The 15,537-nt window shown below is 43.8% G+C and overlaps 1 protein-coding gene across 3 annotated transcripts in view; it reads right to left on the reverse strand.

Moving 5' to 3' along the window:
- The window catches only part of TEKTL1 (tektin like 1), a 66,674-nt gene continuing 51,137 nt past the window's right edge, over positions 1–15,537 (reverse strand). For all 3 annotated transcript variants that reach the window (XM_076067134.1, XM_032953972.2, XM_076067132.1), the window contains 3 exons: positions 11,151–11,246; positions 1,935–2,048; positions 1–527 (listed from right to left, as the gene is read on the reverse strand). In XM_076067134.1, coding sequence (XP_075923249.1) covers positions 360–527; positions 1,935–2,048; positions 11,151–11,246 — 378 coding nt within the window. In that variant the 3' untranslated portion in view covers positions 1–359. The remainder of the gene's footprint in view (positions 528–1,934; positions 2,049–11,150; positions 11,247–15,537) is intronic.

Raw genomic sequence — 15,537 nt, forward strand, 5'->3', positions numbered from 1 at the left:
TACTGTTGACGCAATTCTTTATTTCCTATACTGCAATGACAACATTTAGTAACAATAAAGATATTTGAAAGTATTTCGCAAAACTGAAATGTATAATTACTTTAAAACAATGAAACAGGACTGGATGTGTATGCAATGATAATGAAGAAAATAACACTCTGCACATCACGCCAATAGCATTGGTTTATGTTTAAAGGCAAAAATCTAAGCGTGCTACTCTCTAATTTGTATCTGACATCAAGAGAATTTAATAATGAGGGAATTGTCAGAACAATTTAACACTTTAAATGACACAACAAATGCTCAGATTGTTGACATTGTTGAGAAAGCAAACGTCTGCCAGTGAATGTTTTACTCTGCTAGTAGCGGAGGGTGGCACAACGCCTTCTAAAACGAGCAGCTTCTGCATCTACCCGAGTAGCAGCCACCTTGTCACGTAAGTCGGCAGCTAACATGTGCTGAGCGCTCACGAGTTGTTCCAGGTCCCCTTTGCATGCAGCAAGAGAATGTGACAGCCCTTCCCCTGCCTGGACACACAGTCACGTTTAAGGTCATGGGCAGCAAATGGATAGAAACATATCTGTGGGACCATTTGCCAGTATGAAGATGATAACAAATAAGAGGCTTTACCCTTTCTGGCATAAATACAGGTGTTAAGATGTTCGTACAGCACAAGGTTGATGCAAATGCCAAAGCATGAATAGCTCGGGTTAAGAAATTTATATATATAACTATAAAAATATAATTGGGAGGGAGGGAAGATGCAGAAAGAGAAATGTTGCGATATGTAATTGCTATATCCATAGATTTAACTGCTGTACTCACGTAGGCTTTCGCGACCAATATTATCCATACTAGAAGTATAAATGTGTCGTTTAACCCGCTATCACCCAACACAGCCAATTAGTAAAGTTTGTCAAGGAAACAAAACATGCCCAATAGTTACTAGTTCAGCACACTGGTGTATTGGAGGGTAAACTGATATGTAAATAAACCCCAAATGTAAATGTTGTGAGGTGGACGGGTTGAACGACATTTATATTTACACAATCTAACCCAAAAAACCTCTGTTATGAACTTCTGTACTGTTCGCCTTTGATCGAGCACTGGTGAGACAAAGCCATAAAAGAGGCTGTCTGGTGTTTCATGTTCAATGCATGCGTTATCAAAGCATATTTGTTTGCACGTTTTACCACAAGCATGTGTGGGTTCGTGCAGACTTGATGCCTTGTGATAGGTGTCGATTTGGTGTTTGAACATATTACCACCTCTTGTATTCATGCCATAGAGGGTAAAAAACATCAGAATAAAACTTAGTTCAAACACAGTTGCTGAGTACAGATCGAAAAGCTCGGAATGTAAAAAGGCCAGCATCAAATAGTACAATAAAGGTCTAACATAAGATTAAACACATTTATTCAATCGAGCAAGGTTATAAGAGCTTGGAAAAGAGACAATGGGAGGGAATTTCAAAGTGGAGGAGTGGGAGAGAAGCAGAAATATAATTATGGTGGCTGCAGTGTGGTGCGTGAGTTGATCGATGCGTACATGATTAGGTGTGTGAGTGAGCATTGGATTAGTGAGTGAATAAGTGGATACATTATTAAGTTAACAAATTAACCTGTTGTGAACTGCAGTGTGGTGGTTGAAGACAGTACAGACATGATGAAACAGTCAACATAGGTGGAGGAATCAGTGAGTGAAGTTGACAATAACAGTAACCATGGTAGTAGCAATATAAGAGTGATAAGGAGACGACTTCGCCGTGAGTGAGCAAGTGACTGAAGGGAATCAGCTAGTGATGGATCATAAAACACCCAGACTGCTCGACGTTGAGACACCTTTGCAGTTTTGTTCTTGGAAGATATTATTTTGAATGGATTTTATTGTAATTTTCTTGAAATAACTAGGCTTCACTGCACAGATGGACTCACCTGTAAGACTCCAGTTGCTTCAGGCAGCTGAGTTCCCGGGTGCCTCTGGTAAACTTTGACCATGGGTCGATCCAAACGCTCTCTCAGTGGAATGTCACCGTATCTCTTGGGACCCTAAACCACAGCAAATAGAAGATGTCACGCAAAAGCTATGCACGCTCATATACTCATGTTAATACTTATCTGCATGCTTTTACCTGGCTGATATGTGTAAAGTGCCAATTCTTTCCAGTGTCGGTTGTCATCACGCGCTGATTTGCTTGTCCCACGCTCTGAGACATCGAGATACAGTCCCTATAGTTTTGCAGTGTAGGGCATTTGTTGAGCAAATGCCCAGAGATTCAAAATGTCAAGTGGCCAGCAGTAAACATCATTATCAAAGTTGTAACAGATAAGAGTTAACATATTTCTCGAATTGAACAAGGTTATAAGTCCTCTAGAAGAAAAACGACGGAAAAGCATCCCAAAGTCCAAAAGTGAGAGGGAGGAAGCATAAAGAGAAGTGTTTTGACCGGCAATGTGGTGAATGGGTGAGTGTATGAGTAGTATACAGGCGTTCGAGTGGACAGGTTCTGGGTCCAGTCACCATGAGGGGTGGACAGTCCTCCACTTGGGGCAGAAAACTGCCAAACAACAGGGAGTGGTTTTTATTTTGAACAAAATTATGAAGACGGTGTGGGAGCGTGGAGGCAAGGTGTGGGAAGCTGAGTCCCAGGCTACTGTGGACTCGCCTCCCCATCAACAGGATGCGAGGAATGGTGGTGGTAGCTCATTCCCCACCAAAGATAAACAGCAGTGGAGGGACGCAAACAAAGCCGATGAGTCAGCTGCCGTCTATGACTGGACCTAGGTGCTGGCTAAAGTGGCCCCTCGGAATAAGGCTCATCTTGTGGGGTGAGTTTAGTGCCCAAGTGGGTCATGACGCAGGCACCTAGGCTGGAGTGATTGGAAGGCATCCGCCAGAACAATTCAATAACAACGGTAGATGACTACTTGACTAATGTGCAGCCCATGGGCTTGTAATCATGAACGTATAGGCTCACATACATAACATCATGGATGCATGCTAGGTCCAAGCAAGAACATCCGCTGGACTACATAGTTATGGAACAGTGAATGTGGGCCCATGTCCTTGACACCAGGACCTACTGTGGAACTGATCTGCCCATTTCACATGTGCGTGTCATCTGTAAGATGTGCCTGGCATTCAAACTCACAGTAGCCTGGTCTTGGCTTGCTGATGAAAGTTGCAAGTTTCATCATTGTGTGTTGGCACAGTGCTGGCTACTGGCGAAAAAGGGGATCTGCGGTGTATAGCAGTACTGACGTCAGCAGGCCATGAGAGACACGAGGGGGACATCTAGGGTCAAATGTCACAGAGGGGGCCCATCGGGAAGCCTCTGGAACCCACTAGTAGGTTTCACAGAGGGGGCGTGGCCTGGGCGGACCGAGGCCACACTGAGAGTATAAGAGGGGCCCCTGTGGGGGACCTCGTGGCTGTTGTTGGGAGTGGGATCCCCGTCGTGCTACTGAAGTCCATCATTGCCATTCTTCTCATCGTCTTCACCATTCTTCTCGTTGTCGTCACCATTCTTCTCGTCGTCGTCTCCGTCTTCACCATCTCAGGGCGCCGCTAGACAGCCTACCAATTGTTCTAAGTAGTGTCACCAATAATAGATGGACTAAATATTAAGTGTGTTAATCCCGATGGTGCTTGTTCAATAAAGTAGTACCTTCAAGTCTTATCATCTCTGAGTTAGTCACTACAATTGCTTAAATTAGGGGTTGGCATACCCCCCCCCCCCCGTCTTCCTGATGCAGAGGGGAAATGTGTAAGGTTCAGGAATGTGAATCATGTAGCTGCTATGGCTGCATTGGATACACAATGCAGAGACCCTGGTTGATGAAGTATTCAGATTAGCTAAAAGAAAGCGGTAGGCCCACCTCCGGGCCTTTGCTCGGGGGTTCAGAAAGCCATGCGGTGCTTGAAGGAAGAGTAGTGATCACGTGTTGCTGAAGAGATGGAATATGCCACAATCGCGCACAACCACAAATCACTCTTTAACTCCAGTCGTACACATTTTTTTTTAGGAAGGGAGACAACACTGATTGTAACAGTTTTCAGGATATCTCCCCCCTCAGTGTTCCGATAAAGGTTTTGGCAAATATTCAAAATTGTCTTGCCAGACATGCTGAGAAGCTTGCAGATCCCCAATATGGTTTCAGAGTGGGGCGGTCCTGCTCTGACGCCATATTCTTTGTCCATCTGTTATAGCAGAGGTGTAAGGAATTTTAACAGGACCCACACCGCTGCTTTATTGACTTGGCCAAGGCCTATAACACAATCCATAGGCCAGGGCTCTGGATAATTCTTTGTGCTTTTCGGGTCCCTGACCTACTACCGGAGGAATTTCCATCTGGTAAAGATACAACAGGAGGCTGATCGATGCCTTGGTGCTGTCAAGTGATGGTTCCCGATTGATCAACCATGTTATGTATACTGATAATCTGGTAATTGCTGCTCGCTCTGTGAAGGCGTTGGATATTCTGATGCAGAACCTTGATCGTGCCTTACCATCAGTCCTATAAATACAAAGCACCTGCATTGGTATATCACATCATTAAACACTCCACCCCCTCACTCCCCATTGGCAGTGGCTGCTCGTGACATTTCCACTAGGTGGGGCTGTGGTTAGTGATCTCCGAAAATATGGTGTTATAATTAATAAAAACCTCGTCATGTTATTGGCCTTCCCGTGAAAGTGATCTAACTGTCTTATCTACCAACAATAGGCATTTATAAACAATACAAAGCACTCAAATGCTGTCCACATGACCATAAAGTCCACACTACACAACCCCTTTGACACCAAAAGCCTATAGCATCTTCTTTGGTTCTTTCGGTAAAGTCACGTAGAATGAGAATAAAATAATAAATTGATAAAATAAAAGAACACAAAAAATTCTCACGACGTTTCGGCCACAACACAAGCGGCCTTCATCAGGTGAAGGGACGAGACTGTCTGGAGGACAGCGATGGAGCGAACACAGCCAAGCTCAGACCGCGACCTTTAAGCGGTAAAGATACAACCATTAGCCTTAAGAGCTTGGTGTACGTGCTTGAGTTCACTGGCTATGTGTTCCTGGTCGGATATGCATTGGGCTCTATGGTGCAGAGTCTTGATGAGGGAATTCTTCTGGGATGGATGGTGGTGGGAATCCGGTTTCAGGTAAGCATCCGTATGGGTAGCTTTCCTGTAGACAGAGTGGCTCATTGAACCATCAGGTCTCTTTTTTATTAGGACATCCAAAAAAGGTAGCTTGCCATCTTTTTCGACTTCCATGGTAAATCTGATGGCTGGGTGTATGTAATTGATGTGGTCGAAGAATTGGTCTAGAGCAGGCCGGCCATGTGGCCAGATGACAAAAGTGTCATCTACGTACCTCTTCCATAAGGTTGGGTGCAGAGTGGCAGTCTGGATGGCGTCAGTCTCAAATTTCTCCATGAAAATGTTGGCTACAACCGGAGATAGGGGGGAGCCCATTGGGGTGCCCTCAGTTTGTTTGTAGAACGTTCCATTCCAAGTGAAGTATGTATTGGTTAAACAGTGTCTCACCAGGGGGGGGGGGGGGTACCTCAGTGTTTATTCCTTGATGAACCAAGTCTTAAATTATTGCGATGGTGTCAGGTACAGGAACTTTGGTGAATAAGGAAGCTACATCAAAACTGACAAGCAGGTCGTCTGGGGACAGGGAAATACCCTTGATTGTCGATACCAGGTGAGTAGAATTTTGTACCGCAGAGGTGGTTTTTCCAGTGAAAGGCCGCAGGATTTCAGACAGAAAACTAGCCAGTTTGTAGGTGGGGGAGTTGATAGTAGAGACGATGGGACGAAGGGGTGCATCTACTTTATGTACTTTTGGTAAGCCGTATAATCTTGGTGGCCTGGCAGCAGAAGGTTTCAACGAGAACTGTTTAGTTTGATCAATTAATGCGGTTGAATCAGAAATGATTTTGTTGGTTTTTATGACAAGGCTGTTGGTGGGATCTCTTTTTATTTTTTGTATAGCTGCCATCGTTGAGTAATTCTTGAATTTTGTTGTTATATTCAATTTTATCCATGATGACAGTGGCATTGCCCTTGTCGGCTGAGAGGATGACAATGTCATCCCTCTTTTTTAATCTATATAATTCAAAACGCTCATCTTGCTGAGGTTGCTAGCTGGCATCTTAGCGTTTTTAAGGGCTGCAGCGATTTCAGATCTTGCTACGTCTGCAGCGATGTGACCCAGGCCCTTGAGAGCCACGTCTACTTGGGCAATGATATAATTAACTGGTATGTGTTTAGGTGTGACTGCAAACTTTAGCCCTTTAGCTAAAACGGATTTCAGATCATCGGAAATAGAACTGTTACTGCGATTAATTATGACTTTGTTAACGTCTAGCTTTTTGGTGTGTGGGTCCGGTCTTTTGTTTGAGAGGAGGTTAAATTTGGAAATCAGGTTATCCTCACATTTGGTCAGCTGAAGAGGCAGTCATATTGTCTACATGTTCCCAATCCGATGTGGACATCGTTGCCGTCAATAATAAGTGTGATTTGTAGAGTGTCTTGTCTAACTGATCTAGTTCGGTGCGTATAAGTCTGATTTTCTCTGAGATAAGAGCTAAGCTAGTTCTAGTTAGAATTCGTTTCGCATTAGAAGCAGTTACAGCAGCAGAGGTCAGTGTAAATGCGATTGGTATTACCCCAGAGTCGCTGCATCTCTTCAGAAAGGTGAGAGACTCGATCAGCTGAGCCTTCTTATCCCGGAGTTTGTTGAAGGATCTCAAAGTTATGTGGAAACCATCCTCGTAGAGGCGGTTAAATTTTGTTTTAAAGATTTCGTGACTGCAGGGATTCATATTCTACGTGACTTTACCGAAAGAACCAAGAATATATATCAAGTGGTTGTTTCTGTATGGTGGGAGAAACAGCTTGGCGGATAGTACGGTCAGAGTATCGGTTCATCTTGAGGGTCAGATGTACATGTTTTAATTCACTGGCCAGGTGGTGTTGGTCAGAAATGCAATGAGCCCTATGGTATAATGTTTTGATGAGATAATTATTTTGAGTCGGGTGGTGGTGGGAATCAGAGTTCAAGTAGGAGTCTGTGTGGGTGGACTTCCCGTAAACAGAATGTCCCAAAGAGCCATCGGTCCTCCTCTCAAACAGAACATCCCAGAATGGCAGCTTGCCATCTTTCTCCACTTCCATGGTGAATTTGATGGATGGGTGTCTGGAATTAATGTGGTTTAGGAAATGGTTCAATGCTGGGAGGCCATTGGGCCAGATGACGAAAGTTTCATCCACATATCTCTTCCATAGGGAAGGGCGAAGGGTGGATGTCTGGATGGCGTCTGATTCAAATTTCTCCATGAAAACATTGGCTATCACTGGTGACAAAGGGGAGCCCATAGGGGTACCCTCATTTTGTTTGTAGAAGGTGCCATTCCAGGTAAAGTAAGTGTTGGTGAGGCAATGTCTAACCAGCGTAGGAACATCAGGATTCAGTCCATGTTGGACCAAATCTTCAATTATTGTCATGTGTCAGGCACTGAGACCTTGGTAAACAGAGAGACCACATCAAATCTGACGAGGATATCGTCAGAAGACAGTACAATGTCCTTGACCATAGAAACCAATTGGGTTGAGTTAAGTACTGCTGAGGTGGTCTTGCCAGTGAAGGGAAGCAGAGTGTCCGATAAAAAACGGGCTAGTTTGTAGGTAGGAGAGTTGATCGTGGACACAATGGGTCGTAGTGGTGTACCTTCTTTATGGATCTTGGGAAGACCATAGAATCTGGGAGGTCTAGCAGCCAAGGGTTTTAGGGAGGGAAGTTTGGATGGTTCGATTAGGGAAGTCGAACTGGTGATGATCTTGTTGGTTTTTATCGTTAGGCTGTTAGTAGGATCACTTTTAATTTTTGAGTAACTCCCATCATTGAGTAGGCAGTAAGTAATGGCAAAGCAGTTATAAGTGACTCAGAATTGTGCGCAGTTGCGTATACGGTACACGACTTCCCTAAAGGTATACCTTCAGCGAGCATGATGCCGATCACACATGATTCGAATTCGACCCTCGATCGATGGCTGCGCCATCGCCGCACACGCGTCGAATAAAAAGCAAGGAACAAGTCCTTACTAACAACTCTTATCATATTCTTAGCTCTTTCGGTAAAGTCACGTTGAAGGGGATCACAAAAAAGATCTCCAAAATCTTGAATAAACACAAAATCCAGGTCCGTTTCAACACATTACATAAAATCCGTGAGCTGGTTCCGTCTATAAAAGATGTTATTCCGGACATACAGTACCCTGGTGTCTACAAACTAAGTTGCCTCTGTGGTAGTAGTTACATTCGGGAAACCAAGCGCCATGTCTCAGACCGCATTCGTGAACACAAAGCAGACCTTAAACACGGTAGGACCAACACCTCGGCCGTGGCAGATCATTGTTATAATTCAGTAGGCTCACATGACATTGACTTTTCCAAGACAGAGGTTCTTTGTAAGCCATCTGGTTACCATGAGAGATTCGTTCATGAGGCTATCCGCATATACAAGCACAGAGAGAATTTCAACCAAGAAGATGGATTCTGGCTTAGCAATCATTGAAAAGATTTGATAAACCATTTCAGGTCTTAATTGATTGTTCACGCTTACAGTGGCTTTCAGACAGCATACATTAATTTTTCGTCTCCCCCCTCCTCTTTTCAGAACATAGATGGACTAGTCCTAAATAAACTGCCAAATCGCTGCGCGTGGCGCTGACGTTTTGTATAAATAAATACACCGTTTTAAAAATAAATAAATTAATGCAAACCGACACACCTGATGATGACCGTTTGTGTTATGGTCGAAACGTCGTGAGAATTTTTATTGTTTTATATATATTTTATTCTTTTATTGTTTCCCTTCAACGTGACTTTACCGAAAGAGCTAAGAATATGAATTACTGCAGTCACGAAAGCTTTAAATCAAAATTTAACTCTTAGCATGTTTCATTGCTGGAGGGGATGCCCCCCCTACCTGAAAATCCTGGCTCCGCCATTGCGCAAAAGCACATAAAATGGCTATTATTCCCCACAAACTTTGCTTTTGTGACCAGGACAGTGATATTTTGAAATTGACCTATCTTCCAGAACATTCCAGATAGATTCAGTGCTGAATAAACTTGAAGTAACTTCTAGAACATTCTAGAACTTCCCAGTAATATAAATAGTAGTCAGTTTAGTTTCAGCTGCCTAAGTGGATACATATTTGCATTTTTCTGAAATGGCATCAAGAGGCTGCAAACATCCGTCAGACGCATTTTGCTATGTCTACGGCCAATTTATCAAGACAAGAGCGAAACAGTACTCTGCGGAAGCATCTGCTAAGATGTGTGAGGCCCACAAGGCATATTTCGGATATTTCGGCATGCCTGTCGGGGATCAAGACAAACCCTGGGCACCTCATTTCACCTGCGAGCAATGCAATAAAACTATGGAAGGTAAGATGGACATTTGTTGCTCGGAATTTTATGTTATAAATTTGTTTTAAAAAATTAAAATTGTAAAAGTTTGTAACTTTAAAATGTTCTACAAATTTCAATGTTATTGAAAAAAAGATATCATATATGCAAAATGTTGCGAGAATCTCTTACACAGTCATGGGTGAAATAAATGTATTTTTGTAGGATGGTACAGAGGGTAAAAGAGAGGCATGAAGTTCGCTATCCCAAGAATTTGGCAGAAACCCAATGACCACTCAAGCAACTGCTACTTCTGCATGGTGGACCCTTCCAAACGTAGGACTGTAAAGAATGCACCTGCTATCACGTATCTGGACCTTCCTTCATTCATCGCCCCGGTGCCACACTGCCATGAGCTCCCCGTACCCATTCCTCTGGAGAGAGAGAAGCCGTCTTTAGAAGAGAGCAGCAAGTCAGAGAGCGAGGAAGATGTTGTAGATCCAGATGACAATTTCAGAGGTGGAGCTGAGGAGAGAAACCCATACTAACTAAAACTTCAACGACTTGATCAGAGATCTTTGTCTCACCAAGTCCAATTCCGAGCTTTTGTGCAAGTCGCAGATCAGAGGAAGCGTCACAAACCTTTTTGCAGCTTCTTCACCCATCAAGATGGGCTCTGCTTCCGCCACAATGTGACCAGTCTGTTTGAGGCAATCGGAATCGCCTGTAACCACAGTGGCGCCTCTTCATTGACGGCGCATCCAGGAGCCTCAAAGCCGTGGTGCTCCATAATAGTAACAAGTACCTGTCTCTTCTCCTGGCTCACTCGGTGCACCTCAAAGAGGATTACAACAGCTCCAGGCTGCCGGTTCTGAGAGTGGACTCGTCGTTGTCGTCATTGTCGTCGTCGCCGCCTTTGTCGCTGCCGCCGCCTTCATCACTACTGCCTTCGCCCAATCATTGCGCGGCCGGACAGTAGTTGGTTGTCTCGGTCAACGCCGTTGGTACAACGCGGACAGGGTCGTGTCTGGGCCGGGTCGTACGGCAGCGTGGTCGTTAGATAGGGGGCTGGAGTTGGTGGCGTGAACACAATAAAAGGGAAGGACCGTGCCTCCTGCGACCACCTCGTCTTCGACTGAGTGTGTGCGCGACACACGCCACCCGCACACACACACAAGCATTGAGGAGAAGGAAGAAGAGACTTCCGACACTACACTATTATTGGTCTGCTGGTCTGTACATGGAGTAATAATTATGATTATAAATGAACATATTTTGAGTGGAGTTAGAGTGAGAACAGCTTAGAGTATGTGTGTAAAGCCAGGACTTAAAACGTTTGTTTTCGTAATTTCTGTGCCTCAATTTACAGTACAAATGCCATTTCTAACGTCATCACGTGAATTAGTCCATCTATGGGTGTGTGTGTGCGTGGTCAGGGCACTACGTTACAGACCCAGTGGTCCAAGTTTTATTCTGACTCACAGCAACATTGGTGATAAAGAAATGAACTAGTCCTGGGCCTCCCCTAGGACGACTCACACCAACATGAGTATCTAGGTGCAGTGTGTAAAACAGCATTTGGGAGACAAAGGCAGCCAGCATGATGCCACCCCCCCTCCCCCCTGTGTGTAATGCCAGCCTTAATAGGTGCTTGCTAATAGCACTTGCAAAAGGCTACATGGGGGATTTATTTTATCTTTGTGCGTGACTGGGAGCACGCTCACCTCTATGTACCCCTGTGCTGTTGAGATCGCCGCATGCCACCTCTGTGCTTGGTGGATTGCCATGCGTGTGTGGCCTGCACTCACTTGCAGCGCTCGCTGGAAAAAAACAAAACATCCATCATTGTTTCATGATATATACTTTTTGCAATGTTTTTAATGCACAACTGGATTCAAGCCACTGTCAGAGAGTAAGTCCCCATCCACTTGAGAGGTTTGTGCATTCCGTGTGTGGTCAACGAATCCTGGTTATTTCTTTGGTGTGAATTATTCATGATACTATGCAGTTTGCTTCACAGCGAACGTTAAATATCTCATTACATCATTTGAAAAGAGGCCATTGTGTGCCAGCGTCAAGATCCGATTTTGTCCAATTCGAAAAATGATCCAAAAATTACTCAACTGGGATACGGCATAACAATATCACTCCCACTAGCACATGAATGCCTTACAACAGGGTCAGATTCTGAGTCACCTTGTGCCTCACAGGGACAGCTGCCACTGGGGGAGCTCTTTCAATGTTTAAGACCAGATGAGATGCAATTTGCTTATTTTGTGTGTAAAGTACTGTTGTATATATAGGCCTTTTTCCAAAAATTAATGTTAAGAATAATTCTGCCAATATTTTTTTAAATAATCGATCGGGGTGAGCATGGGGCATGAAAGGGTGAGGCACACCCCACCTCTCACACCCAGCTGCCTTGCCACATTAAAGCAACTGGAGGGAGGCGTTCATGAAGAGCCATTAAATAATAAACTCCGGGGAAAAGGGAGGTTAACGACGATCTGGGAAATCTCCAGATTGTCAAAGGACCATATGACACGACCTCCACGGACGTTTTGGACAGTTTCACAAACATCTCCAGACAAAGAGCAGGGACAAATGGACGTTACAACTGGCGTTTTTTTTTTACTTCGGTAAAAGTTCGAAACTTAGCAACAAGAACAAATCGACATTATAGACTGCAGTCTAGATTAGCGCTTTCATTATGACTTATTTTATTTCACCCTTATTCACCTCATATATTGTTTCTTATTGTATCTTTCTATCTACGTGACTTTACCAAAAGAACCAAGGAATATGATTTCTGGCAGTCAAGAAAGCTTAAGTGAAATAGTTATATCTCCAACCTCAGGATATCAAAATATAATTCAGGAATAAAAAGCATGGATCCCTGGATACAGACGGAGAACAAAGGTTAATAAAACCCTCGGAATACCTATAGTACATCACGAATAATAATCATTAAGTATTAGACCTAGGGTAAGTCAAAAGAGATACAAAGCGAAATAGGTCACTCACACACAACCAAGATAATATGTATTCCATAGGACCAGAGCCCAAACCGCCTTTGTCTTCCAACAATTCGACACAACACATGGTAGCAATCAATTCTATATTTGAAGCTTTCGTGACTGCAAGGATCCATACTCTTTGGTTCTATTCGGTAAAGTCACGTAGGTAAAAAATAAAACAACAAAAATCATGACGTTTTGGCCACAACACAAGCGGCCTTCATCAGGTGAAGGGAGCAGACTGTCTCGAGGACAGCGCTGGAGTGAAACACAGCCAAGCTCAGACCGCGACTTTTAAGCTGTGTGAGAGTAATTAAGGTGCCTTGACAAAGGAATTAGCATAAAATTTGCATTTTAATAGGCGGACTTAGCATGATGAAAGGTAGGGAGGGGGTCGACCTGTGCAGGCTGGCGAGGGGGCACGGCAGCATCCACATGCTGGTGGTGTGAAAAGGGGATTTTAAGAAGCTGCGAAAGTTTGGGGTACCACTACTTGAAAAATATACTGTACCATTGAAAAATTAGTTTAATGTTTGGTTCGATTTAGAACATCTTTCCAATGGTTGCTTAATTTGAAACCATCTTCTCGGTTGAAATTGTGTCTGTGTTTGTAGATCTGAATTGCCTCGTGAACAAATCTCTGATAAAAACCCGTGGGTTTGCAAAGAACCTTGGTATCGGAGAAAATTATATCGTGATCACCCACAGCGTTGTAACAGTGATCAGCTACGGCAGAAGAATTCGTTCTGCCGTGTTTCAAATCTGATTTGTGCTCGCGAATATTCCTACTTGAAGCCTGATTCCCACCACCACCCAGCTCAGAAGAATTCTCTCATCAAAACTTTATACCATAGGGCTCATTGCATTTCGGACCAACACCACCTGACCAGTGAATTAAAACATGTAACACCTGGCCCTCAAAAGGAATGGATACTCTGACCGTACCATCCGCCAAGCTGTTTCTCCCTCCATACAGAAACAACCACTTGATACTCCGGTCAAAACCATCACACTACCATATATAGCAGGCGTTACTAAAAAGATTTCCAAAATTCTAAACAAACACAAGATCCAGGTCCGGTTCAATACAGTACACAAAATTCGTGATCTTATCCCATCCGTGAAGGATGTCATTCCTGACTTACAGTACCCCGGGGTTTACAAATTGAGTTGTACCTGCGGTGATTGCTAAATCGGGGAGACGAAGCAACATGTCTCTGACCGAATTCGCGAGCACAAATCAGATTTGAAAAACGGCAGAACGAATTCTTCTGCCGTAGCTGATCACTGTTACAACGCTGTCGGTGATCACGATATAATTTTCTCCGATACCAAGGTTCTTTGCAAACCCACGGGTTTTTATCAGAGATTTGTTCACGAGGCAATTCAGATCTACAAACACAGACACAATTTCAACCGAGAAGATGGTTTCAAATTAAGCAACCATTGGAAAAGATGTTCTAAATCAAACCAAACATTAAACTAATTTTTCAATGGTACAGTATATTTTTCAAGTAGTGGTACCCCAAACTTTCGCAGTTTCTTAAAATCCCCTTTTCACACCACCAGCATGTGGACGCTGCCGTGCCCCCTCACCAGCCTGCACAGGTCGACCCCCTCCCTACCTTTCATCATGCTAAGTCCGCCTATTAAAATGCAAATTTTTATGCGAATTCCTTTGTCAAGGCACCTTAATTACTCTCACACAGCTTAAAGGTCGCGGTCTGAGCTTGGCTGTGTTTCACTCCAGCGCTGTCCTCGAGACAGTCTGCTCCCTTCACCTGATGAAGGCCGCTTGTGTTGTGGCCAAAACGTCATGATTTTTGTTGTTTTATTTTTTACCTACGTGACTTTACCGAATAGAACCAAAGAGTATGGTAGCAATCAATTACGTATGAAGGGAGGGCCTCTCCTTGAGATAGCGGACACCACGAAGGCAGAAAGGGGGGGGGGTGGACCAAACATAAATATAGTATGGAAAGCAGCCAGTCAAAGGTCAAAGGGGGGGGGGGGCAACCATGCGACTGTGGCCACGGGAGGAGAATGAGAGAGAGAGCATCTATTTTTTTTTCGCAAGAGACGCGCAGAGGGGAGAGAATTTCACATATCAGCAAGGACACAGATCATGCAACTTAGTTCTGCTAGCGGCAGGCTCTGAAAACCTGCCCCCGTGACAGACACATTGATAGGGAGCTGCATCAGCAGAATCCACAAGTCTACGAAGTCAATGGAAATTCAGTCTTGCTGCGGCAAGCTCCGGAAGTGGGCCCCGCAATCGACCAAGGATGGTGAGGCTTGCAGAGTAGCGATGTGTCACCGAGTGTGAGTTCAGAGCTGCAAGACGAAGTATTGCTAAAAGTTTTATTCTACATTGAGTGCCAGCTCTCACCAGAAGCTGTAGCCCGAGAGAAATAGTGACGAGCAACGTCAAGCATAATCTTAGCTCTTTCGGTAAAGTCACGTTGAAGGGAAACAATAAAATAATAAAATATATAAAATAATAAAAATTCTCACGTTTCGACCATAACACAAACGATCGTCATCAGGTGTGTCGGTTTGCATAAATTAATTTATTTTGGAACGGCGTATTTATGTATTTATTTTAAAAACTTCAGCGCCACGTGCAGCGATTTGGCAGTTTATTTAGAAGGACTAGTCCATCTATGTTCTGAAAAGAGGAGGGGGGAGACGAAAAATTAATGTATGCTGTCTGAAAGCCACTGTAAGCGTGAACAATTAAGACCTGAAATGGTTAATCAAATCTTTCCAATGATTGCTAAGCCAGAATCCATCTTCTCGGTTGAAATTGTCTCTGTGCTTGTATATGTGGATAGCCTCATGAACGAATCTCTCATGGTAGCCAGATGGCTTACAAATAACCTCTGTCTTGGAAAAGTCAATGTCATGTGAGCCTACTGAATGATAACAATGATCTGCCACGGCCGAGGTGTTGGTCCTACCGTGTTTAAGGTCTGCTTTGTGTTCACGAATGCGGTCCGAGACATGGCGTTTGGTTTCTACAATGTAACTACTACCACAAAGGCAACTTAGTTTTCGAAACGTCGTGAGAATTTTTATTGTTTTATATATTTTA

The sequence above is a fragment of the Petromyzon marinus genome, chromosome 14 (assembly GCF_048934315.1).
Source record: "Petromyzon marinus isolate PM22_M1 ecotype Great Lakes invasive population chromosome 14, UKy_Petmar_22M1.pri1.0, whole genome shotgun sequence".
Classification (NCBI taxonomy): Eukaryota; Metazoa; Chordata; class Hyperoartia; order Petromyzontiformes; family Petromyzontidae; genus Petromyzon; species Petromyzon marinus.